The sequence below is a fragment of the Haemorhous mexicanus genome, chromosome Z, assembly GCF_027477595.1.
Source record: "Haemorhous mexicanus isolate bHaeMex1 chromosome Z, bHaeMex1.pri, whole genome shotgun sequence".
NCBI lineage: Eukaryota > Metazoa > Chordata > Aves > Passeriformes > Fringillidae > Haemorhous > Haemorhous mexicanus.
In genome coordinates, this window is record NC_082381.1 from 50,983,554 (window position 1) to 51,008,655 (window position 25,102).

The 25,102-nt window shown below is 41.4% G+C and overlaps 1 protein-coding gene and 1 long non-coding RNA gene across 2 annotated transcripts; one reads left to right on the forward strand and one right to left on the reverse strand.

Annotated features, from left to right (window-relative positions):
* Window positions 1-9,809: 9,809 nt before the first annotated feature.
* CTSL (cathepsin L) lies at window positions 9,810-14,411 on the reverse strand. The gene is made up of 7 exons (XM_059873177.1): window positions 14,282-14,411; window positions 13,811-13,933; window positions 13,561-13,716; window positions 13,151-13,375; window positions 11,411-11,579; window positions 11,010-11,127; window positions 9,810-10,225 (listed from the first exon to the last, which is right to left on the reverse strand). The coding sequence occupies exons 1-7, from the start codon at window positions 14,405-14,407 to the stop codon at window positions 10,126-10,128; spliced, it is 1,017 nt and encodes a 338-aa protein (XP_059729160.1). The 5' UTR covers window positions 14,408-14,411; the 3' UTR covers window positions 9,810-10,125.
* A 4,840-nt stretch (window positions 14,412-19,251) lies between these two features.
* Window positions 19,252-23,113, forward strand: LOC132341539 (uncharacterized). Its single transcript, XR_009490262.1, has 3 exons — window positions 19,252-19,736; window positions 20,916-21,022; window positions 22,775-23,113. It is a non-coding gene; the product is annotated as an uncharacterized LOC132341539 (long non-coding RNA).
* The last annotated feature ends 1,989 nt before the right edge of the window (window positions 23,114-25,102 follow it).

Here is a 25,102-nt window from a genome sequence, read left to right on the forward strand (position 1 = left end):
TGATTAGGATGTGAAAACTGGGCTTTAGGTCAATTGAAGTATTAGACCCTTCTGTCTAACCCCCTTTATAATTCTCCTGTCTCATTATATGAACCTTTTTTTAGTGAACCTCCTTGATGTAAACAACTTCTGCACCCTCTTCTCATTTTCACCCCTGATCCACACCCCCCACTGTGCTTGTACAAAACTTTATTAAGAACATTCTGTGAATTATATTAGGACATAGAGAGGAGTTAAGAATACTCCTGCCAAGAAAGTCCAACAGTTATTTTTTAACTTACAAATGTGTTTTATTATTTCTAAAGAAGAGGCAGGGTGAACAAAAGCAGACAGAAAATTATTCAGGATGAGTATTTACCCTTAGTTGTTGCTATCCCAGGGATGTGATTTCAGTACTGCTTCAGATATCAAAGCACTCTTCATTCAGGTGTTTATCTGACACTTTTTAAAGCTGTGACAACTGCCCAGGATCAGCAAGTACAGTGTGTACTTGTTTATTCTGTTCCTCATCACGTGCTTCCCAAAGCTCTACTATCAGCAGCAGAACAAAAACAACACTTAAATCCTGGAGACTGAAGAGGAAGCAGAAAAAAATAGATGGTTTAGGTAAAAATAAAATCTTTTTACTGCATGATGGAATTGTGCACCCTGATTACGGAAACGAATAAATTAGTTTTGTGAAAAAAAATGTGGAGTACATATAGACACATATGTAATATTTTTTTAGATATATATACATATATTCTCTCTCTCTCAGAGTCTCTATATAGGTACACAAATAAATGTAGATGTCACTAATTTATCGAAGAACTCTATTGCATTTTTTAACTTGGAAACCTAAAGGCAAGTTTAATTTGAGGCCAGTCTAAGTAAGCTAGTTTTACATCAGAAGGATCACTGGTAACTTGGTCCTGTTCCCAAGGGCCAGGACAGATGATAAGGCAAGGACAGAGATGTGGCATTCCTCAGCGTAACCACAAGGCCTCTGAAAACCACCACTGAAGGACATGCTGAACGTTTGTTTTGCACTGGGTGTACCCGGTCTAGTGGTTAGGATCTGTGCTGCTGCTGGCAGGATGCATGCACCTGCACAGTGCCACGTGTCAGTCATTCAGTGCCCTACTTACTGTCACCCAACTTGCCGTCATTGAAGTATAGCTTCACAGCAAAGCCTGGATCTAACCCCAGCTGCTATTTTTCCCCACATTTTGGGTTCTTTCCTCAGTTTGCACCAAAAGCACATGATATTGAAGGGGCTAGTGCTGGGACACTGCTCTGACTAATAACTGCTGCTTGGGTGACTCTCGACACTTAAATGAAAATTCTCATAGTTTGTGGGCTGCTGGGTGGCTGGTGCTTACAAAGAGATCCATATCTGCTCTGTATAAACAAACCTCAAATGCAGATTAAGAAAGCAGCTGCTTTATTCAGTGTGAACAGTGGATATTCTTTGCTGGAGTCCTGCTTCGATCCACCTCACCTACCTAAGTACTTGTATGTACTGTGCTACATATAGCACAGCCCTGCAAGCACACCACTCCACAAAGTCCTTCTTAAAGGCTCAGGGTGAGTTTTAAAGTTTCCCTCTGCAGTGTGAGACTAGTTCATACCATGTCTGCAGAGCTCTCTTACACTAACTGTGGGTGAGGGGACACCACCTATGAAGTTCTTGCAACACCAGGCCACAACTTCCTTCCATGGCCTCCCATAGTGGTTTTGCAAGGTATCTGAGGGCTGCTGAGAAAGTAAGGCAGATTTTTAAATTTTTTTTTTAAGAATCAGAGACTATTTAGTGGTTGGACTGGTGTGAAAGGGGACACACCACAAGCTGCCATCAAGGCTGCTGAGAGAAGCAGGCAGTGCTCATGATAAAGATGTTGTGACTGCCTCCAGATGCAGAAGTCAGCAATGCCTGGTATTATTCCTCAGACACTCATCAGCATGATACAAAATTAAAAATACATAGAAACGCTCAGTAAGACATACGTGAGCTAAATACTAGTTCACATATGTATCAGTATTTAATAGCTTCTTGGCATAAAATTATGTATGAATAAATCAGTGTCCATTTGACTTCCTATTAGTTTTGGAGAAAGATGCAGAAATGGTACTATTTGTACTGTGATTAGATAGATAGATGATAGATAGATAGATAGATAGATAGATAGATAGATAGATAGATAGATAGATAGATAGATAGATATGTGTGACTGTTGTTAAAGCAATGGTTGTCTAACTTGTTGCCAAAGTTAATTCTTCTTTACAACTATTGGGAACATTTGCACCTATTTCAGAAGTAAAATAAAGGCAAACTACCTAAACCTAGTGGCGTCCAATAACACAAGAAAACACAGCCTGCCCACCAGTCTCTAATAAATGAGCAGCTGTTCACAAATAACTTTGACTGGAAACTGAGTTAGTGTGAGCGGCCAGCCGCAGAGAGGTGGCCTTGTGACAGCAATCACAAGATGGGGGATCAGAGAACAGGTTGGGGCTGGCAGGCTTCCCACCAGTCCTGTGGCACCCTGGATGCCTGTGCTGCTGCCCTGCCAGCCCCGCACGCTGACGAGCCGATCCTGGACACTCTGCAGCAGGACCTCACCCATCCCTGAGAAAGCAAGGCAGCTGAAATGCAGATGGTCTTTGAAACGTAGGATCAAATGGGTCTCTGAGCATTTGTATCAAAAGTTGGTACCTTATTCTGTTTTCAACAAAACATACACATGGGTAGTTTTGCTGGTTTTCTAATAAAGCCAACTCATATTTCTGGAAAAATCAGGCAAAAGTTTTATTCATTTATAAAATGCCAGCTATTTAGAGACAAAGAACAAGAGCTTTTAGCTTAAATGGATTATACCACACAGACTCGTTGTGAGAAAAGGGGGGGTGGTGCCCATGGAAGAGAAGAAGAGGTTTAATAAGAGGAAAGATTATTAAGTCAGTAACTTCTGTGGGACTGCAAAGGTAAAAGTTTCTATTTTCCAGAGATATCCAAGGCCCAAAAGTGGGAATAGCAGAGAATAAATGAACATTGAGATAGAGGATCTGCACACAGTTACCCAGAAGTACAGAACAACTGAAGTTTTGATGAGACATTCCCTACCACTCAGGCTTCATGTCATCAGAGACAGCGTTCACAAACCCTATGTATCACTACCAAAATCACCTTTGGTTTTTGTTCCTAGCTTTCTGCAAATACAGATGTGGTTTCAGAAAACACAAAACCAAAAACCTCAAACTCAGCATGTGATCTGATTCAAATGAACTAATTTTAATACTTCATAGAGATAGGATTTTCCACGGTGATCTGCCCTGAGGAGGTTGCTTTCATCCAATGCAATGTTTTGCATCATGGCTTTGCAAGACTTTGTTCATCAGGAGCCCAGCAACCTGTGTTCTGGTAGCATCTTTTGTAGTTCTGACCACTGCACTCAGTGAAGGCTGTTTGGTGAGCCAGCTTGCAGAGGGTGTTAGCCAAGACAGCCATGTACTCCCACCTTCATAAACAAGAATTTGGCTTAAGAATTATTGTCAGCTGCTGAGCAAGTCACCCAGTGAACATTTTATCACTTTTGAAGGGACACCTTTGAAGGAGATAATGGCCCCGCTCAGTTTCTGGGTCAGCTGTGCTCAGGGTGAATATGCATGGCCAGCCTCACCCCGGCCCGGGCATGACCGTTCCTGATGTCTCATCGATTCAGCAGACGCTCCAATGCACCGTGGGCACATGCCCAGGGAAGAAAGGAGGTCAGCTTCTCTCCACGCCCAGCTGCCGCAACACCGGCCCTGGCATCGTGTGCTCTGAGGAGCACAGCTCTGAGACACCCTGTCGGGTGACACACCATCTGCCTTTTGCCCTTTTGAGCACCAGGTTTCCTGTTTTGTTCCTGCATGGACAATTTTCTCCCTCTTTTAACAACACAGCATGACTTATTATTCCAGCACAGAAAGAGAAAAAGGAGGCTGCTCAAACAAAAGCGGGGAGGATAAGTGGAAAGGGACACGCAGACAAACGTAGATCTGAAGTTTAAACTCGCCAGAAGAACGCTGAGAATGGGGATGTTTACTTTTAGCTCTTTTGAAGATATGCTGGGAGAAAACAAAGCCAAAGGGGGAGCTAGCCTTCTTGCAAATCCACACCCACAGCTGCTAATCAGTTGCCTGCCCCCTGGCAGGCGGCCTCACTGCTTTTGGCCTTCTTCCTCTCCCACTTTTCAGCTCTGTGTCAATTTAGATTAAAAATTCAGTGTGGAGGGAGTTTCTTTCACTCTTGGTTTGCAGAATTACTGAGAAAAAGGGGCTATAAAGTTCGTTGAAATGTCTGGAAATAGTGCTACAGAAATACCATTTCAAAAGTATTCCTGATGGGCACTCTGTGTACACAAGCTTTGCTTGTAAAGTGCTCTATTATGTTGTGAGAGAAATGTGACAGAAATGCTCGTAACAGCACTGAAGCAGAAAACACAGGTCCTCTCCAATTCTTCCCATGACTAGTAAGCAACAAATAGCAAAAAGGCAGCAGAATTTATTCTTAACGTTTGCACAAGGCATTGGAATTTCTATATAAACAGAGAGAGAGATAAGAGAGAAATCTCCAAAAGCCTATGCAATTTTACAACACAGCTGATGTTTCCAGTATATATTTCCTGTTCCAAAAAAACCCAGCTGTCAGTTTATGCTTCATGCTTGAATGAGGAAAGCAATACAGCTAAACATGCTGAGCAAAAGGAATGTTAAGATGGCTATTGAGAACTTGCATTAACAATTCTAGCATTGTTGTGCTATTATGATAAAAGATTGTGGTATGTAGCTTTATTTTTGGTGGGCTTGATGGGGGGCTTTTTTTTTTTTTTTTTATTTTTTCTGTTTTTGTTTCTGGTTTGTTTTGGTTGTTTTTTGTTTTGCTGTATCTAGCAAAAATGGGCACCTGCACACACAGCAATGAACTGGTTTAAGAGTTCTGTGGGGTGTTTTTGTGCCTTGTTACGAGCCCCATGAACTGATATTTTACAGAGATGTGCTTAGAAGTACCCTTTGTGGGAAAAAACCACCTGACCTGGCAGCTCTGAAGCCATGACATTTGACCTTTGGCTATAAGCAAAATCAAGTGTGTTCCAAGACATGCTACAACCTCAAGGGGTTCTCAACATCCCATTTCAGCATCATCTTTTCAGACACCCTAAGTCAGTTTGAGCACCTAGTAGCCCAGCACTTATTTTAAACAGTTCTGTGTGATGGCATGCATGCTGTGCAGGAGGCTTTTATCAATAATTTAAAAAAAAAAAAATCTTACTCCATAGAACTTAGAATATTTCCATGGCATTTAGTAGCATGTAGTTTCTGAGACTACAATTTTTCCTAGTAGAGGCAGGAACTGGCTGTAATAGCTTCAGAGGGCCCTCAGTGGCACCCCAGGGGAGCACATCTAAGCCATTCTCACCCTAAGAGAACACACAATAGTACAGACAAAGAACTTTGAAACACAAAGTTAACTCCAGGTCAATGTCCAAAGTATCACTCAGCATATGAACAACACAAGGCTGGAAAATCATCTCTTCCTTGCTAAGCTCTCAGACCAGAGCACCTAGAGGACCTCACATCCCAAAGCCACCCTTAAGCAGAACAGGCTTCTGAAGGTGGTGGGAGGGGAATAGCTCACTCCTGACTCTGCTCCATCTTTGACCACTTCTTCCCAAACCTGGACTGCAGAAGGTACCAGGTTATCAGCACTGCAGCACCACATCTGACAACACACAGTGTTACTTCTACAATGTGTTTCCCAACATCATTTTATTGGGAAAGTCAAACAGGTTTCGCTTGGAAGTAGGTTTTGGATCTCCTAGAGGTGGTGAGAACCATCAGTGAACAAAACAAGGAAGAAGCATTGTAAAAAATAATCCAATAAGTATTTTACAAATGGCCATCGCTATGGTTTCTTTGTTCCTTCTTGCACAGAGGTTGGTAGTAGCTCTTCAGCAGAAAACAGGCAGGATGGAAACCAAGTGTGTTGCAGAAATCATATTTTAAGGCCACTGGACAATAAATCTTTGCACAACTGATCTTTTATAAAAACCCAAAACAGTCACCTGTGTTTGTGAACACACATGACGGTGGCATCTTCTGAGATTCTTCTGAAACTCCTAATCTACCTACTCCTAATCTACCTAAACTAATCAATCCACAGATCAGGTCTCCACCCTGTGGCCAACCCTCCTGCCCTCCCAAACTAAATTCCTGGTTGGGCTCCCTGTTTTCAGAAGAGCCTTATTATCACTTAAGTTCAGTTTTGTGAATTGAGAATGAAATTCTGCTTTTGATTTTAGCCTTTCTTCCAAATGCGTTGGGTGTCCCTGCACTTACCTAAAATTTCACTCATGAGTCGATAAAACTGTGACTAGCACATAACAAAATCCCTATTACAGGTTTAAACAACTGTTTCTTCAAAACAGTGTATTAATTGAGTCAGCATTTCATGCTATGACTTTCCAGCAAAAAACCTGAAGAGCATAGGAGGGACAGCAAGTAAAAATAGGTGCTCACTCTGTCATACATCTTGGTAAAGTCCAAAGTAAGCTAGAAAGCAGAAGCATCAGGTTACACTATGACAGCCTTCAGGCTATGCTCAATTCTTTGGTTAATAGCCAGAAACTGCTGTCAATCTCTAATATGTCAAACTGATTAGCTGGCATTAAGCTTAAGACATATATGACAGGATTTGTTAGTTAAAGCAAATGCTGCATATATTCAGAAGCTCATTTTTGGGTTTTTTTTAAGTGGTTATTCCCATTTTCCGGTGTCTCTGGTTGTCTCAGAACCATGTTTTTGTAGTTCTGTTATTCAGACCAACAGTTAATCTTTCATCATAGAAAACCTTCAATAATACAATTAATCATGTTTGCCTTCCCTTAAGTTTTTCACTGCATGAAATGACAAGTATTTTTTTACCATAGCTCTTCAAAGCATTTTGAAAATTACCTTAGTGCATGGCTTGTGTAGCAGAATAATAAAATTATTTGTTTCACTGTCAATCTTTGGAAATTGATTAAACTTTAGCAAAGACAAAAACAGTCACATTAAAAAAATACCCCTAAAATTCTGTTCTACTCAGCAGTCACAGATATGATGAGAAATTGAGTGCTCTGAAGAGAAAATAGTTTCCCAGATGACAGATAAACTTCATTTCTCACCAGACTCTAAAGAGTAAGAACTTCATGTGTAAGTGAAATAATTTAATTTCATCATTTTCCTTGCCTCAAGAATACATACCTTTAAAAGCTCAGGTCCAGTGAGTGATAAAATAGATTCAACATGCAGAGCAGAGAAACTGCTAAGAGACCTTTAGGAAAGAACAGTCTAAGAAGCATAAACACAAGAAAACCAAATGCAAAACTTTTTCTTTGTCCCAAATTCCAATAAAAAAGTGTATTTTCACAATTAAGATGCTAGCAAACAAGAACTGCAATGGTTTGTCACTATACAGAACTGCAATCTAGCATGCAATAATGCCCAGCTCATGTATTTCAATAGGTATAAGACCTAACAACAGTAGCTGTAATTTAGACAGGATCCAAACCAGGTAGAGATAGGATTTTTTACTGGTAATACATGTACACTATAATATTTTAAACTAACTCATTTTTTAATAAATGCAGCTTCAGCTATCAGTAGGAACATACAACCAGTGGAAGCTTTGGAGAGAAAACACTGGACTAGTAATCAAGAGCTTAACTACCTCAGCTTTCTGTGGAGCCATTCTGGAACTTTCCATGACCACACACAGCTGTATCTTCACAAAGGAAGAATGCTGAACAGAGACAACACTTCCCCCACTGGAACATATACCACTACGGAATCATTTGCTACTTTACTATAGTATTTCTGAAGTAAATAAAACAGCTTTGCCAAAGATAGGGCCACTGCAATGGAATCACAAAACCAGATTTAATATTGTTCTTAAAATGTATTCTTTATATTCCAAAGGAAAAAAAAAAGTATACAAACTGCAACTTATACAAAAATTTTAGTCTTTTTAGTGTAAGGCAATTCTGGGTGAAGCTGTTACTTCAGGTTGTGTAAATACTGAGTTATCTACATGACCTGACTTACTCTGTCCCCTTCTTTATTATTCACTCTGAGGAGGATGTTCAGCCAGAACAGTCAGCAAGTTTTAATCCACACAAATAACTGCATAATCACATATTTATTCTAAAAAAGTCAAAGGCTGATGGCTGTTTTGTGAACTACATGCCCATTCACGTGCAGATACTTTGGAAAGTTATTTCCTTTTCATTTCCCATCTGGTCATAAAAAATACCTTGTTTTCCCAGCAACTTTTTTAAACCCTGGATTTTGCAACCAAACACCTTTCCCTGTTGCCCATTTTTTAAACAGTTCAAGTCCCAGCAGGCTTTTTACTGGTCTCACTTCTGTTCTAGCCAGTAAGAAAAACACAAAGCATGAAGCACTACCAGGCTCACAGTAACATCACCTTCCAGTATTAAAAAGCGTTAGGAGAGACAAGTGTCAGTCCATTCCCAGTTCCAGCAGCAAGAATGAAAATAATTTTCTGCATAAGGAGCTTATACAGTCACTTCTCTGGCAGCATTTTGCTCCTGGCTCTCATTCTGAATGTATACAGACCAGTGCCATTTCCTTCTGAGTATCAGCCCTTAGAGGACCACCTGGTGAGCTCCATAAAACTTACTCCACAGCTTCCACAAGCAGTGTGGATGCTTTCCATAACTAGCTTAGCAACTCAACTTAATAGCTAAGTTCTAACCAGTATTTCTGCTCTGTGGCTTGTTATATAGCCACTGGGCTGCGTGAGGCTCTTCCTATTAGGGGAAAAAAAAAAAAACCAACCAAAGCAAACTTGTCAGGAAATTCAGGTTGAAAGAATTCAGCTACAAGCAGCACATAACTCACAATTATTATTATGGATAACTCACCTTGTTTTTCTTTTTAAAAGAGTTTATTACATGCAACTTAAAGACTTACATTATCAACAATAAGGAAATTAAATTGTCCATTAGTTCTGGTCTAAGTGTTCCTTTGTGTGCATGGCTATCAGCTTCTGAAAAGATGGGCACAAAAACCTACAGGTCTGTGAACTCAGCGCTTGTGCTAGTTATGCTACAGAACCACACCTCTTTCATCTACAGCCCAAGAGCAAGAGCTGATGTCAATACCCAAAAGCCAAGCCAAACCTTCACCCCCTGCTGTTTTTGGTATTTACCATCCTCTGCAGGACCTGGCTACTAGCACCCAAACCACACCTGAACAGTAGTATGCAATAGCTAATGCTCACGTTTGCAGTGATAGCTGCAGAGAGGAAAGGACATACAGGGCACTGTGTGAATCACCTCAGTTAAGTCAGCCAGCAAGTACACAGGTAACAAAGCAGCTCAACTTCACTTTCCATAGGGAAATAATGTCTCCCTTATCCCCTCTTCCTTCTCCAGCTGAAGCAGATACAGGGGGAAGACAATATCTAGCGCCCTACATAGCTTTTAATAGTTAGTTTTCTAGAGATAAGTGAAGATCAGATGCTGCACACAGAAGATGACAAGACTGAAGATCTTTGTTATGAGATTTCCTAGTGGAAACGGATATTTTTCCACTTCCCATTTTAAATAAATCTGTAAATTCTACATTCCTTTTTGTAACAACTACTAGCCATCCCCAGATAGGGTTGCATTTTAGTGACCAATGGAGAGAGAGGTACACACATATAGACTCTACCTAAGAATACGATTTAGGATGCCTATTTGACAAAAGTCCCAAGTAAAAAAGAAGACCAAAATGCCAAGTTATATGTATGTAGTGGAATTTAAGTATTTATTTAAAAAGTAAACCTTTGGACACATTGCAATTAAAAAAAAAAAAAAAGGAAAAATACAAAGAATCTATTGGATTAAGCAGTCAAAAGCTAGCAATATTACAAGCTGTTTACATACCAACATTTACATTAATTTAAACAAGTGGCATGTCACCAACATGTAAAATATACTTCAAGAGTTTTAAAAATCAAGTTGAGTTTTGAAAGACACAAGGCTACCACATGCGAACATGGGTTTGGTCATTCAGTTAAAATCCCCTCTTGTACTGAAATGTTCAGTCTTCAAATTATACTAGTGGATAGCTAGCAGCTGTTGCTATTCCACAGTGGTTCTTCCTGTCCTTGGCCATGTAGATATATCCTTTGTCACCCCACTTCTCACCCCAGCTGAAAACAAAAGCAAAGTGCTTGTTTATGTACTCAGAAGTTACTTATTTACTGCCTTTCCCTCTATGTGTTTAAAACTAAAAACTGCTGCCTTCCACATTTGTGGAGAAAATCCAAGATAGCTGCAGCCAAAAACTTTAGTGTTCTCCAACAATTAAAAGCATCCCAGGAGGCATCCCAAGTTCACAGAACTGAAGAATGCAGTCATTCTCTCACGAGGTAGTCACATTGATGTGCAAACCTTGACTACAGGTGCCTGAAGCTCAGACACTGCTCCCAGGCAATTTAAGGGAAGTCAAAGGCTGCAAACAGCATTTGAGGGTGGTGCCTCAGTAATGCTGAGAACATGAGACAAGCTCATGTGATGTGCCCTTCGGCATTAATTTATTTTCCCTCCAACCTAGGAGGTAATGCCATTTTTAAAGTTCAAGTATCATCCTATTTCACAGAAGCGAGCAGCACTCTGCTTCCAAAAAAATCCATGACACCCCCACAAGCAGGCTTCTCCTGCTCCCCTGCTTTATTCACTAGGTTCACAGGCTGTTACAGCACTGAGCTCCCTTAAATTAACTGAACAAGCAGAATAAGATGGCTGCTTTGGGCTTACTTTATTAGGCTGTCAGCACCACGAGTTGGATTTTATCTTTTGTCATACCATACAATCTGAAAACAAATCTCCAAATTTCCCACATACAGATTTTAATTACTGTTGTGTCTCCACCTCTCCCCTTACAAGTGACAAACTTCCTTTTATTCTCCCCCAGATACATGACACAGACCTTACCTGTTCTTAACAATCCAGTATTTCTTCCCATCTACATCTTCCCCCTCAAAGCCATAACCTACAACCAGAACACCATGGTCCAAGTCTTCACTGCTGCAGTCTGGTTCATAGTAGATACCTGCAAAGTATTCACTCATGAGCAAAATCATCTGTACAAAACCCTTCCCCCTCACAAGAAGCTTTGTGTATTTCGACTCCAACATTGCACAGCTTCTTGAAACTGAGGGAGAAGTAGACACATACAAGAGAAATACATGTGGAAAAAAACCTGACCTAAAATTAAAATGACTTCTGAATTATCATACCTGGTTCTTCTTTTGTCTGTTTAACTGCAGGGTAATGTATACTGATTAATTAATAAAACACAGTTATGTGGATAAATGTAATTAACAAATCCCCACCTGACTGATAGAACTGAAATGAAGAATGGCCTGCATCAATAGCAACAGACACTGGACCCACAGCTGCAACTGCTTTCATGAGAGCTCTTTCGTGTCCTTGAGGGATGTCAACAAAGCCAGTGTCATTAGCAGCATTGTATTCTGCCTTGTAGTGACAGTCTTCATCATCCTAAGTAGAGAAAGCTGTAGCTATTACACAGGTTTCCATTTAACACACAGGTGAGCACAGAACTACCATACATTGTGTGACTTTGCTGCTTTGAGAGCAAGGGACTGAAGAGGATCCAACTGCCTAAGCAGCACTTAACAAGGATAACAGGGAATACAGAAGAACTGCTTCTGAGCCTCTCAAAAACATAGTAAAAGTAAGTGACAGTGTGGCCAAAAAGTCCCCACCAACTTCACTAGAGGTGCAGAGGGCCATCACATCCTGGAACTCTGCCCTCTTTCGTTGGCAGGACAAGTATCTTTACAGGAAGGAAAGAAGTCCAGAATGCATTAATGGGCAACGGAACAAAGCCAAGTATTCATTAATTACAAAGCAATCCAGAAACTGCACATTGAGCAAGCACTTAAAATCCACAATTTTAACATGTCATAGTTTGAAAAGCTATACAGAATGATTTGAAAGCTAGGAATTTGTATTACATGACCTTACAAAATTTGGGGGTGGTATTTGTGGTATTTCTAGTAGGGTGCTGTTTTTTGTTTTCTTGGGTGGGTTTTTCTGTTGATTTTTTTTCTTTGATTTTTACAGTGAAGCCTGAACTGCTGATGTCATGTACATTTACAGCAGGAGAGAGGTGAGGCCTAGTCTGGAAGTCAGGTCATGTGAAACTGAAACAGATTCAAGCAAGCACATCCTTTCCTTACCTGCACTACAGGTTAGTGCCAAAATTGTTTCCCCAACTAAATGAACACAGACTACAGCTTGGTTGCTTACTTTTCATACTTAGCAAGTTAGGCACTTCCTATAATCAACTGTGATCTCTACAACAGCCAAGATTAGAAAAGATTATAGGGACACAGGTGAACAGGAACTCAGATCCCAAACAAACAGAATTGCTATTGCCCAGAAAACACAAAACAAGCTGAAAGAAAAGATCCTCCATAGTGAGCAGAGCTCTTCAAAGGTGAAAACCTCAAACTACTGGCTCTCAGGTGATACCACAATTGACTATTGTACTTTCATCCTCTTGTATCTGTTTAACATTTGATAGATCATTACAGGGATTTTAAGCGCCTGTCCATTATCTCCATTCATACACACTTAGTCCAGAATCAGAACTCAAGGCATTAACAAGTGTTGTTAAAAATCCAATTGACACTAGCCACAAGAATTAGGTGGTCTATAGGCAGCAACTTTGTAATAGGTCAGTTATGGGAAGATGAATTCCTGTCCTACCACTAAGCAGCACTGTTGACAAGGGCTGGGTTCTTGGTTTGGTGTGGCAACCAAGATAAGGGATGGTAGAAGGACAACAAGGAGGGGGAGGAACAAGAATACTTGCTCCAGTTTTTCTAACTGGTATGTCAAGATTTTGACCTCAAAGACCAGTGCAATATGTGATTCCTACCGGGGCTAGCAGTCATGCTAGTTCTCTTAGCAAAGACACAACAGGAATTATAGATGCACTGATCTCTACAGACATCTTCCTTTCTAGGTATGAGTTTCCCAACACAACTTTTTCCACACAAAAGACATGACACTTGCAACACAAGTTCAGCTATTTCACTTACCTTTGCAGTGTATGGATAGGATTCCTCTGAATCAATGCCCCCATTATCCTGTACGTACTGGAAAGCCTGGTCCATGAGACCACCATTACAGCCTTGATTCCCCTCAGGGCGAGAGCAGTCCACCAGATTCTGTTCACTCAGTGAAACAAGTTTGCCAGTTTTTCTGAAGTGCTGCCCTTCAAGAGCTCCTGTTGTGCTGAAAGCCCAGCAAGAGCCACATTGCCCCTGAAGTATAAAGTGAAACCGTAAGTTACAAACTACAAACCCAGACAATTACAAAATGGTGCTTAGTTTAGTAGGCTTGTAGTAGGCACCATCAAATAGGTATAGCATTTTTCCCCTATGAAAGCGGAAGTAGCATTCAGGAAACTGGATCTGTAACTGGTCAGAAATTCACCATCAGATGGTACCTGGTCTTTAACTGGAGTTACATAGCCCTTCTCTCGCCAATCTACTGATCGTGGTGCTTCCAGGAAGTTGGGCTCAAGAAACTGGGATCCTCTGTATTTTCTTTCTGACTTCTTGTGTACATAACCATTCATCAGCTGTCTGAACTCCTCAGTTGTCTGAAAAACAAATCAATATATGCAGTCACTATGTACTGCTCTATCTATTACACACCATTACTGAGAACTGTACATTACATGTCTCTACACATACCATGTCGCCAAACTGATTCATTCCCAACTTGTAGCTGTGTTTTCCTAATGCATGATCCAGATTATGGATTTCAATCATTTTCAGATTCTTCTCCCATACCACTCTCCTCCAGCCTTCCTCTCGCTAAGGGGACAAAAAATATGCGCACTTCAAGTAGGCATTTCAAACCAAGTTTCCTTGTACAACAAGCTTTCTAAGGCTCATAATACCGGGCAAATGTACACTACTCGAAAGGGAAGCACGAACGGTGTTGAGCGGTGATCTTTTTGCCGCCCTCATAAGAAAAACAACGAGTACAGTGCAGCTGAGTCAATACACAAACACGGGAAGGGAACCTGGGAAGAGAAGGATTATGCTTCCCAAGCCCTGCCCACAGCCGGCGTTGTAACAAAGCAGACATGACTCAGCTGGTGGGGCCCAGCTCCGTGCGCTCAGCGCTCGCCCAGCAGAGCGCGTACGCCGGGGGCTCACCTCATGATAGTCCTTCTTGTGCCACGACTTCCACAGCTGCCAGTGGTCGTCCAGCTCAGGGTCCAGCCTCGGCGCGCCGAGAACCACGCCCAAGCAGAGGCACAGCGTGGTCAGGAACGTGTTCATGCTGGCCGATCTGCCGAGGACGGAGGAAGAGCGGTCAGGCAGGGCGCCCTGAGCGCGGGGGATGCCAGACCCGAGCACCCCAAGCGTCCTCCGCCAGCGATCGGCCGGAGCCGAGCACCCCGCGCTGCCCGCCCCGCCCTCGGCCGCCGCTGTAAACAAGCCCGGGCGTCAGGGCCGGGACGCGGGATGCGCAGTCGGCAGCCTCGCGAGGAAGGGGCTGGAATGGCGGCTCCTTCCCGGCAGGAACCGCCCCGCTGCAGGACATGGACGCGACCGAGACCGGCCCTCTCCACGCACCCCCACCTCGCATCCCGCGCTCACCACGCTCGAGAGTCTCCGCCGCACTCCTACCGCCTCAGCCCGACAACACTCGACCTCGGCCGCCCCTCTTATCCCGGCCGCGGCCGTGCCCGCCCCGCCGCGCCCATTGGCGGCCGGGCCGGGCCGCGCCTCCCGCCGGGCCCGGGGCGGGGCGGGGTCTGCCGAGGCTGTCCCGCGTCACCCCCGGCGCGGGCACGGGGCCGGGAGCGCCCCGGGGCGATGCGGGGCCTCCCTGGGGGCCCTTCCTAGCTCCGGAGCCGCTAGGTTGGGCAATGTTTGTCCAAGTATTTACTGCGAGCGCTGTCGGGCCGGAGATAGTGGCAGCCCGCTGGTGGAATTTAACCCGGAGGGCCTTAACGTGGGCAGCTGGCAGAACGAAGGGAAAACTGAGTCTGGAGGCAAAGAGACACGAATGGCGGGTGTTGGCAGCCCCAGCGCCGTCCGTGTGCTCCGGCGAGGGCTGCTGTAACACCATGTTACAGGTCCTTGCGGCGGCTCCCGCGCTGCCCCGGTGGTCTGTGGCCGTGGGTGCCCCCGGCAGCCCCAACCCGCTCCTCCTGGGGGGACAGCCGCTGCCTCTGCCCCTCTGCCAGGGGGTTTGTAGAACACAGCCGACAGGGCCATTCCCATGAGGCTGGCACCAGGCAAAGTGTCCCCCGCTGGGCGCAGCAGCAGGGCAGTGACACTGCTGCCAGAAACATTTCCAGGAAAGTCCTTTTATTCCCCCATGTTTTAGTATCTGAAAATTGCTTTATTGGGTATTTTGGTTTTGTGTTTTGGGTTTGTTTGGGTTTTTTGTTTGTTTGTTTTCCTTTTTAATTTTTTCTGCTTCTGGACCCGAGTTCGGTAAAAGGTGTTTTAACACTAGTGGTGGCTAGTGTTTATGTGCATAACATTCAGTAATACTGAAAAGCACTGTTTGTGACATCAAGAGTTGCTGCACAGACGAGATACTAATGGGATGGACTTGGTTTTCATGTAAGCAGTAGTAGACAAACTGATTTTTAACAGGGAACTTGTCTACAGTAGTAGAATAATGCAGGTATTGTGAGGTTCACCCTTAAACCCTTGTAGAGGCAGCATTGCTGATGACTTTAGCTTATAAACTTTAGAACATATAGTTAGTGTAAAAATCAGGGTTTGCAGACTGTTACACAACAGTGAAAAGGAAGAAATCATATGATACATACTTCTCACTTTTTTGATGTCTTAAGACATACAGTGTATTGCTAAAACAAGCAATACATGTTTATTTACCCAAATAATCTCAGGAGCATTCTTTGGCCTAAGAAAACTTGACAGACCCAAATACATACAGATATACTGAAGGAGTTGCCTTGTCTTTTTAAAGTACTTGTGCCAGTCCTCTATGTATTTGTATCTTTCCACCATAAAACTTTTCACTTCATAATCAGTTCACATTTAAATACCTCAGGAGAGTTAGCTATAACATCATCTAGTTTGGTTAACTTATAATAAGGGATTTTTTTTCTTGAGTTTTGGGGTTTTTTTAAGATCTGTGGCATTTGAAAATATTTTACTTTACAGCTTTTTGCTGCTATTTTTTTGGGCAATCAGATTTCTCAGTCCTGTTTAAGTTAGCTTTGTTTATGCAGTTGTATCTAGTATTGACTGAGCATTGAAAGACCACAAGTAAATTATCAATGAACTATGGACAAGAAGTTTTTTTCTTAAAGGACAAGATGTTTAGCTGGCATGACAGGAGGTAATGTCTAAATGACAGAAGGTCTTGCACCATAAGTCACATGTCTGCTGTTCCGTAATGTGCCCTGAGAGGCACGAAGACAAACTGATGCTTTTTTAGATGATATGAGGTCTTGTCTCTTTGAGGAAGTTACCGTGCAGTCAGTTTACATATGATACCACTGTGCTATTCTCTCCTCCTGAACACTCTTGGTGCACGTACACACGCACACACACACACACAGGAGTCAAATACTATTTTAATATGAAGATAAATTCACCCTACCAGTTTATTAACAACTGTACATAGGGAAATCTTAGCTGAGAGTTTGTTGAAATCCTTGAAGGAGACAGGAATACTTTCACCTTCAGCATGTTGACTTAGGCTTGTACTGAGTCATAAGTGTTGTGCAGATATGTCAATTCCCTAGATATTTTGCTAAGGACATTTGAGAGCCCAGGTGGAAGAATGTAAGCATATGCAAGGGAAATCAGCACAGCAACCGCCATGGTCAGAATTTGGTCATCACAAGAGAGGCCATTTAGAAACCTGTGATAGGAAACTGAACTAGGACCACCTCCAACTCCTGGATGCACATTTCCTCTCTGAGAATTTTATTATAATGCATCAACATGAACACTGACTGTCCTGTTGCAGCAGCTGTTCATTATTTCAGGCAAGGTAAAAACACCATGTTACACAGCTACTAGGCATCCCTCTGTTACTGTCCCTGCTGCTCCTGCCTATGCACCACAACACGTTCACAAGCCAAACTGTAAGCCCAGTCTGCTGAAATGAACAGAGGGTCAGTGGCAGCAATTACAGGTAATAACTGGACAGACACTAATAGAAATAACTTTCCATCTAACTGTGCAGCCTTGTGACAGTATGCTGCAGTCACACCAGCACTAGCAGCCTTTGTTAAATTGTAAACCTCTCTGTGGGGACTGAGCAATGCACTCCTATGATAGCAGAGAGAAGGGGTGAAATCAAGAGCTCTTTCAGTTCCTCTGCTTAAATGCTCAGTTGAAGCCATCCAGTCCAGAGGAGATTTAGCTAGCCATGCTAATCACAGCAGCCAGCGTTGTGTCTGCAATAATCCAGAGATCAAAATTTGGAAGGAAGACACTTGTCCATTACTTTAAATCTCTCAATTTCAGAGGATAACTTTCCAAATTTTTTTTTTAAACCTCAGCTATTGAGGAACTCTGCATATGCAAAACTCCAGGTATTTTGCCAAAGGCATACCACTCTTCTAAGAGGCAGGAACATTACCTTTTAATAACTAGTCATGTCACCATTGCAACAGCCAAAATGTTTGCCAACTCCACTGCAGCTATCAGGCCCTACAAGTTACCAAAGTCTATACATTTCTAAACAGTGCCAAGAACTTGCATAGCAGTGTGTTGCCCCTGAAGGTGAAGGAGTCAATTGAGCATTGAATCTCCAGGGACAGATCTAATCAACATGAGATGTGCTGCTGCAGTTTCAAAGTCTGGTTGGTACTGCACAAGTTGCTGCACATATGTCTGTGCAGCACAATGCTCTCTCTCCCCCTTTGGAACCAATCTACTTATTTGAATCCAGGACTTTAGAAACTTTTTTGGTATTTTTAAATCTTTGCTGTTCGTTCTCCTGGTACAAGTACAGAGAGAAAGGGATCAATCTGCATCTGCCAGAAGACAACCCAGCAATCAGAAAAGCTAAGCTCCTTTGTAATGGCAATTGACTTGCCAAGCTACAGGAGGCTGGCAATATGTGAAAACCATCTGAGCAATGTAAACAGAATAACCTATGTCACACTGAACTGTGTCAAGATTGTGTGAACAAACAACTCCTCTAGACCAGCAATCTCAAGATAACTCATGATGAGCCATGATCTTTACTGAAGTGAAAACAAGTGGCATGTTTGCATTCCATTTTATCTGAATAGCAAAGGTAGGAGATTTATTTTATTTAGTCAAAGTGCTGGAGATATCAATTACTGTTGAGACTAAATTCAGGATTTTTGTTCCTGAAATAAAAATATTGAACTGGCTTACTTAAAATGTTATGCACGTGAACATGTTTGTTTATACAAACATTAAAGTCCTCTAGGTTACTGTTTAGTTTCTGTCATTTTACCATGCTACACAACTGCTTAAGAACAGATTTCTACAGGAGTATGGTCTCAGGCAAGATGTATTTCAGTGTTATATGGCCTAAAATAGAAATTACTGTATTTCATAGCAAGCTTTTGCTGACCATCTTCCATTAGATGCTACCAAAACAAAACAAAATAAAACAACACAAGAAACAAACAAAAAAGAAAAAAACAAATTTTAAAAATTATATGTACTTCTGTTTAGCCAAAAATTGATCCACATTAGAAAATCAGACTGGCATTGCAGAGCACTGTGCTGATTTTATATCCCAGAGTCTGATTTTTGTGTGAGAAATGCCAGTCATATTTGTCTTCAGGAAAATTAAGCTTTAAAAAATACAGGCTAACTTTCTTTTCTAAAAAAATAATCACGATTTTCTTCTACTTTATAGTAAATGCAGGGAAAAAGCATTGTAAATTTCCAAACCCAGAATAACTGCTTCAGAAAGCTGGGAGGATGTGAGAAAACAGTTGCAGTAGGGATGTCCTTATGCTGCTTGCTTTAATACTTATTATCAGTGGTACAGAAAAGTTTTAGGAACTGCAGATATTTTTTAGCTAAATTGCTTTGAGCATGCCTGGGAAAAAGGCTACCAAATAAACATGAGTAGTTTCTCTTCTTCTGTACAGTTCCATGAAAATAACCAACTTTCTCCCCCAGCCTAGGCATTTCTCCCCCAGCCTAGGCATTTCTCACCACAGATCTGAGGTGGCTCCTGAATTTATAATGTCCCTCTGTGATTTAAAACTTCGTTCATAAGTAGCCTCTTAAGAATCTTTGTTTTGGTTTCTCCCTAGTAAAATGTAAGATTCAAACTGCTTCAGCTGGAGCATAATGAGGTTAGTTGCATCATTATTGGGTTAGAAAAGGAAGCAGCATTTGCTTCAAGGGAACCCAGATAGAATTCTGTGAGTGTTCCGAAGACCTAGGACATGGCTGAGGAACAGTGACACAATCCTTCTGAACTTCTTTGTTTTCAGTGGTCTTGTGATCTATCAGAATCACCATTTCCTCACCCAAGTGCTAGATAAGAAACCACATTCCAGCTTCTTTGCTGTCCCACAAGGCAGAGACGACTTCGTTTGCATCTCAATGTCTCACCTAGTCACAGGAGTTGGGAAATGATGCAAGGCATTGCTTGCCTTGCAAGAAAGACCAGGTGGGGGTCCTCCATTACCCCATTACTTCGGGGTTAGGGTTTCTCATAAGAAATATTCTGTTTCTGTGAGGTTTTTTGATGAAGGTTTTTTTTTGTATGGGGGGGGGGGGGGGGAAGGAAAGAGTTCTTTTGTTCTCCTTTTTCTTTTACCTTATTTTTTTCATAGAGGTTAAATACTGAGTTTGAAGTCAATTTTGAAGCTTTGACCATTGTGTAACTCACATGCTTAAAATTCTAAACTTTGATTGATTCCTGATTCATTACTCAATGTCTCTTTCTGATTTCTGACAGGTAGTAATTTCTGTGTTTTGGGAGATTTGAAAGCTAACCGGGGGAAATAGTGGGAGTATGCAGGGAAGTATCGTCATGAATTGTTGATATAGAAGTTTACAAATATAGAATAATTTTCACACTGTATTGATGTTTGTCTAAAATCTAAAGGTAATTGGTGTTTTTTCCTCCTTATACTAAGAAGGATATTAAAAAGAAAATTCTCTAAAGTATTTACCATTTCCTGACTCTCCTGATTTAAAATTTTATTCTAACAAGTTGGAAGTTGTAAATCCAGTCAGTATTGTAAGATTCCTCTGACCAAGATCAATGTTTTACTGCCCATCAGTATTCTACAGATCACAGTGAAAGCATTTAAACAGATTTCAAAAAAGATGTGGGTAGGATTTCACATACTATTTAATATTTGAAATCACATTTTGTTTTGGTTTAATGATCCAACATTTCTATTTTGAGACGGAAACAGAGAAGTTCAGAGAAGTTCAGAGGAGTATAAATCTTTCAGTGTTTGATTATGATGTTTGTGCTTCTGCAAGCCATTGTAAACAGTTGCATAGCATGAAAGACAAATCTGTCTCTTGGAGATGTAGTGTCTAAAGTGCAAGCTGACATGCTGGAAAGCATTTCCCATGATAAGGTTAGAGACTGTGAGTGAGATGAGGAATTATTTTTAAACTTAAAAGTTACAGGCTGGGCTTCATTAACAGATCATGTGAGAGAAGGTTAAACAAAAGCTGCTTGCAGAAGAGGAGAGAGGCATTTGAACAATTGAATATGGGTCTAAAGTTTGTTTTCCTGAAAATCAGGTAAGAACCAAATGACTGCATGTGCTTTTGGGGTAAGAGCAGTGGTGACTCACACCTGCTGTTCTTTCTGCTTTACAAACAGGAAGACTGAGGAAAGAAGAAGCAGTAATGTGCAGCTGTGACCACTGAAATCAAATGAATGACTATGAACAAATCATTATAGGCTCTTCAATACCATGATTAGCCATGGTAAATCGTAGTGCATCACATCTCTTCTCCTATTTCTGCCAGTCAATATAAATGCCAGTGTTCCTTAGTTTGGGGGATATGAACATACATGTATTATAAATGAGTGAAATGTGCATTGCATTGTCAGTCTCTGAGATTCAGTTGAAGCATTGTCAGCCCATTGATCATCAGAATGCTGGCAATTGCTCCCAAAATTAAATTATAATTTCAAGTATTTTAATAATGTCTTAATCACTGTGGCAGACACAATACACCAGGTCTTTTATAGAACTTTTATGGCTGCCAGAGATGTTCTTGATTTGAATCTTTGCACTATCAGTAGAGCAGAATTTCTTTTGATCTCTCCTTTGGTCAGCCTTAGCCTGTGAGGCATCCTAAATAAATGCCACAAGCTTCAGAACAGCACAGCAGAAGGCTGATGACTTCTGCACTGGTTGTTCATTTGCCACTGAAAGCGAGTGTGTGCAAGAGGACATTCATGTGGATATGAAGTGAAGCTGATTTAGTTAGTAGCCAGCATGAAACAGGATACTTTAGGAAACTCCTTCACATCACAGCAGTGACTTGATGGCTCCATGACAAGGCCATACATAGTGCAGCAGCTGCAGAGCTGAGGGTCGAATACTGCTTCTCAAACTTCTCTCATGAGCAGCTATATATAAGCTTATGCAATTTCCTCTTGCTCCATATGGAAACAACCACAGGGATTTTACTAGACCTTGCCCTGGGGCTTGCAGAAGAGCACAGTGAGTGACTGACAGAGTATTCATAGAATCACTTCTCATCCTTGTCACTAGAGTCTTCCTATGGTCTTATAGCAGGCTATCTCGTGGTGTGCATGTGTTACCAGAAAAGTGGGCTGGCCTGGAGTGGTTATGATGGTGCCTACAGTAGCTTACAGCTGTGCTGGACAGCCTAATATTGGGGCCTGCTCAAGCCAAACCTCACTATTCACATTACAGTGTGCCCTTCCTGCACATTCCTCCATCCCTAAGCTCTATTGCTCAAAGTCAGAGTTGGATATTAGCTACATAAGCTGTTTTACACACTGGCCTACAAACAATTATTACTGACCATATCCATGATCTAATGCAAAATATTTGGCCTTTGCCCATGGCTGGAAAGGTGGTGATGAAACCCCTTTGTTCAGAGGCTGTCCCAATGCTGTGTACCTGGGTTGCCTTCTGCTCTCTTGTCCCCTGATAGTGGTCCCAAACTCTCCCATTAGCATGAAGGGCAGACACTTGAGCACACACTGCAATCCAAACAGAGTGCTGCATGTCTCCTCTCCCCCAGCTGACTTTTTTTAAGGACTTTGTTTTTGGCTAAACAAGAAACTGCTCAAAATGGAGGCTGTATTTAAGGTTTTTTGCCAGGCTGCTCCAGCTACCATGTCTGTTTACACAGGCTTTCCCTGGTGCAGGTTTCAGTGCAAATTTTCAGAGACCCTCAGTCCTGAAACTTAGATCTGGAACTAGGTACATTCACAAACTGTCTGCAAAAGGTTAATCCCCAAATACTATGATGAAGACAGACACAGAGGAAGGAAGGGAGAAAGAAAGTGAAGAAATATACAAAAGAATCAACACACTAGCAGTCTAGAGTTTACCTAAACCACCCTTATTTTGTGACCATTTTGATGTATGTACAGTGACAAATATTAATGTAAATATTTTTTTTTAATTTATTACTATTTTTTATTTTTCCCCCTAGCAAATAAGCTTGAATTTTGTACTTTTTTTTTTTTTTCAGGCAGTACTACTACATTAGCACAGCTGGACATCCACTCTAAATAGTCTTACATTGTAACAAGGCAAGGACACTCAAGAATGGCTCCATACTGCCACAGCTATCTTCTTCTTGTGTTTCATGAAAAAATATACTCATAACTCAAATATGAGTCACAAACATTATTTCATCTGTTGTTCAATAGACTGAGTTTGTACTGTCCTAAACCATTCATGGACTGTAAATTAAAATTCCTAGAAAGAAGGGTCAATTATCAATGGAAAAATATACTTCAGTGATGTTCTGTATTTAGTGTACTGTAATAATTTAAATTAAAATGTTCCATCATAATATTACGAAAAATGTCTCCCCTTGAAGCAGTATTTAAAACTAAAACAACAAATACTGGATAAGTCTCAGTTGAGTTGTCTGGTAAGATTTCTAATACCATATAGAAAGCTATTTTCCCTTCTTTACTTCTCACTGAAAGAAAAGCAAAGCAGAAGTGGCAAAATCCAGCTGGCACAAGCCTATACTTCTTCCTCTATTTGGCCACATTTAAGAACTACATTGCCTATTGCCCAGTATGCAAGTCTTCAGTTGCCTTGCTTGTCTGAATGGGACTGGAGACATTAAATCAAAAAGTCATCAAAAAAAGTCTTTCAGAAATAGTTTAGAAAATTCTGACTCAGACAACTGTCTGGCTTTTCATGTTAGCTTTCAAACTGGAATCTATATGAACATATTTTTAAATGATAGCAGAATGTCTAGCATAGATATGTCTGCATGTTTTAGCTCTGGCTGTAACATGCCCTTTTCACCTGGACTCAAGGTGAATTTTGTGCCTGTCTGATGATCCTGTACAAACCCAGTGCCACTAAGGTTGTTTGCTCCTCAGTAAGGTAGAAGTCCATCTGCTGCCAGTGGTCTTTCTCTTAATCTTCCCTCAGATGACTAAGGTTGTGTGCTGACAGCTCCTGATGCAGAGTGAAAATGAAGACAAAGGACAGAGTTGCTAGAAGTGAATTGATAGTTGGCTTAAGCAGAATATGTGGTATTTTCTAATGTTTCCCCTGACTTTTCCACCCACCAAGTCAGTTCATAGTCCCTTATAGTGCTCTTTTTTGCCTCAAATTCCTCAAAATAAAAATAGCAAAAATAAGCTCTTCCTCTCTTCGGTCCCCAAGCTTTATCACCAAGACCATTCACTCTGTAGAATTTGATTTCATTAAGTGTTAGCCTTACCTTATCACTAACCTTTGAGAAAAGCAGAGGTCAGCAGCCACCCTAGACATTGCGTTAATGCACATTGTGTGTTTTTGGCTAGATCTTGACTGAAGATAAAACAAAATAAAAAAGAGATGACACTGTAGTGGTATCACTACCAAAAGCAATATTTTGCATTGATTAAACACCTTTCTCTTCCACGAACATTAACTAAAAATACTTTGTTAACCAAGACCTATGAGGGAGTGGGGGATCAAGCCTGAAAATAATTCAGGAGTAGTGTCTCTTTAAGACCTCCAGACAGCTGTCAGGACATGTTTCTACATATATTCCTAGCTAGAGCCTGGTTGCAGAAACAAAGTTTCTGGGCTGACAAATCAGCGTATGTGTTGCTGCAGCACTGCCCAGACTTTAGTGGAAGAAGATGAAAGACAAAACCCAATTTTAATTTTTTTTTTAAAGGTGAAGTGCTAGTATGTTCTTTGATGAGGGCTTGAAGCATTTTTTATGCAAAACACTGGAAAGAAAATTCAAAATTAATCTACTGCATTTGTAATTCAGTTCAGCTCAGACATAGTTCCACATCCTGAATTCACTACAGGCTTGAAGGCAAAAATAACACACATGGCCCAGTGAGGTCTTGGCTGCCCTTTCGCTGTTCTCTTCCTCAAGCTGAGAAATCCAAGAGTATACTGTTCTCACATACTAGAGCAAAGGTACATTCGCAGCCACTCAGCTGCAGGGTGCAGTGTGTTTTTTTTTAATAAGACTGCAGATACTAGGGCTGTGGGTGGCTCTTTATGAATGCTAATTCATATATCGTAAAGGAACAGTTTTATTCTCAGGTCCCTGGACAACCTTATCCTTACCTTCAGTTATGTACATGGAATTGTGTATATGCATAATTCACTTGTTTGTTGCCTGTTTTCCCTGTATTTCCATTTTGCTCCTCTGTCCCACTGGTTCTGGGAACCACCAGGGCTACCTCACATTTCTCAAACAACTTTCCTAGTCAAGAAAATCTGCAAGTTTCACACGAATCATAGTGAAGCACACAGTGCCTTACTGTGCATCCTTACATAGGCTGAGCTGAAAGTGTGCAAGTAAGAGTTTTGTTATGTAGGC

Excerpts from the sequence above, each read along its gene's own strand:
- CTSL (XM_059873177.1), bottom strand. The coding sequence starts at position 14,407 with ATGAACACGTTCCTGACCACGCTGTGCCTCTGCTTGGGCGTGGTTCTC. Across the intron at positions 13,934-14,281 it reads ACAAGAAGGACTATCATGAG|CGAGAGGAAGGCTGGAGGAG; the intron begins GTGAGCCCCCGG and ends TTGTCCCCTTAG. Across the intron at positions 11,128-11,410 it reads ATTTCAGTTCTATCAGTCAG|GTATCTACTATGAACCAGAC; the intron begins GTGGGGATTTGT and ends AATACTTTGCAG.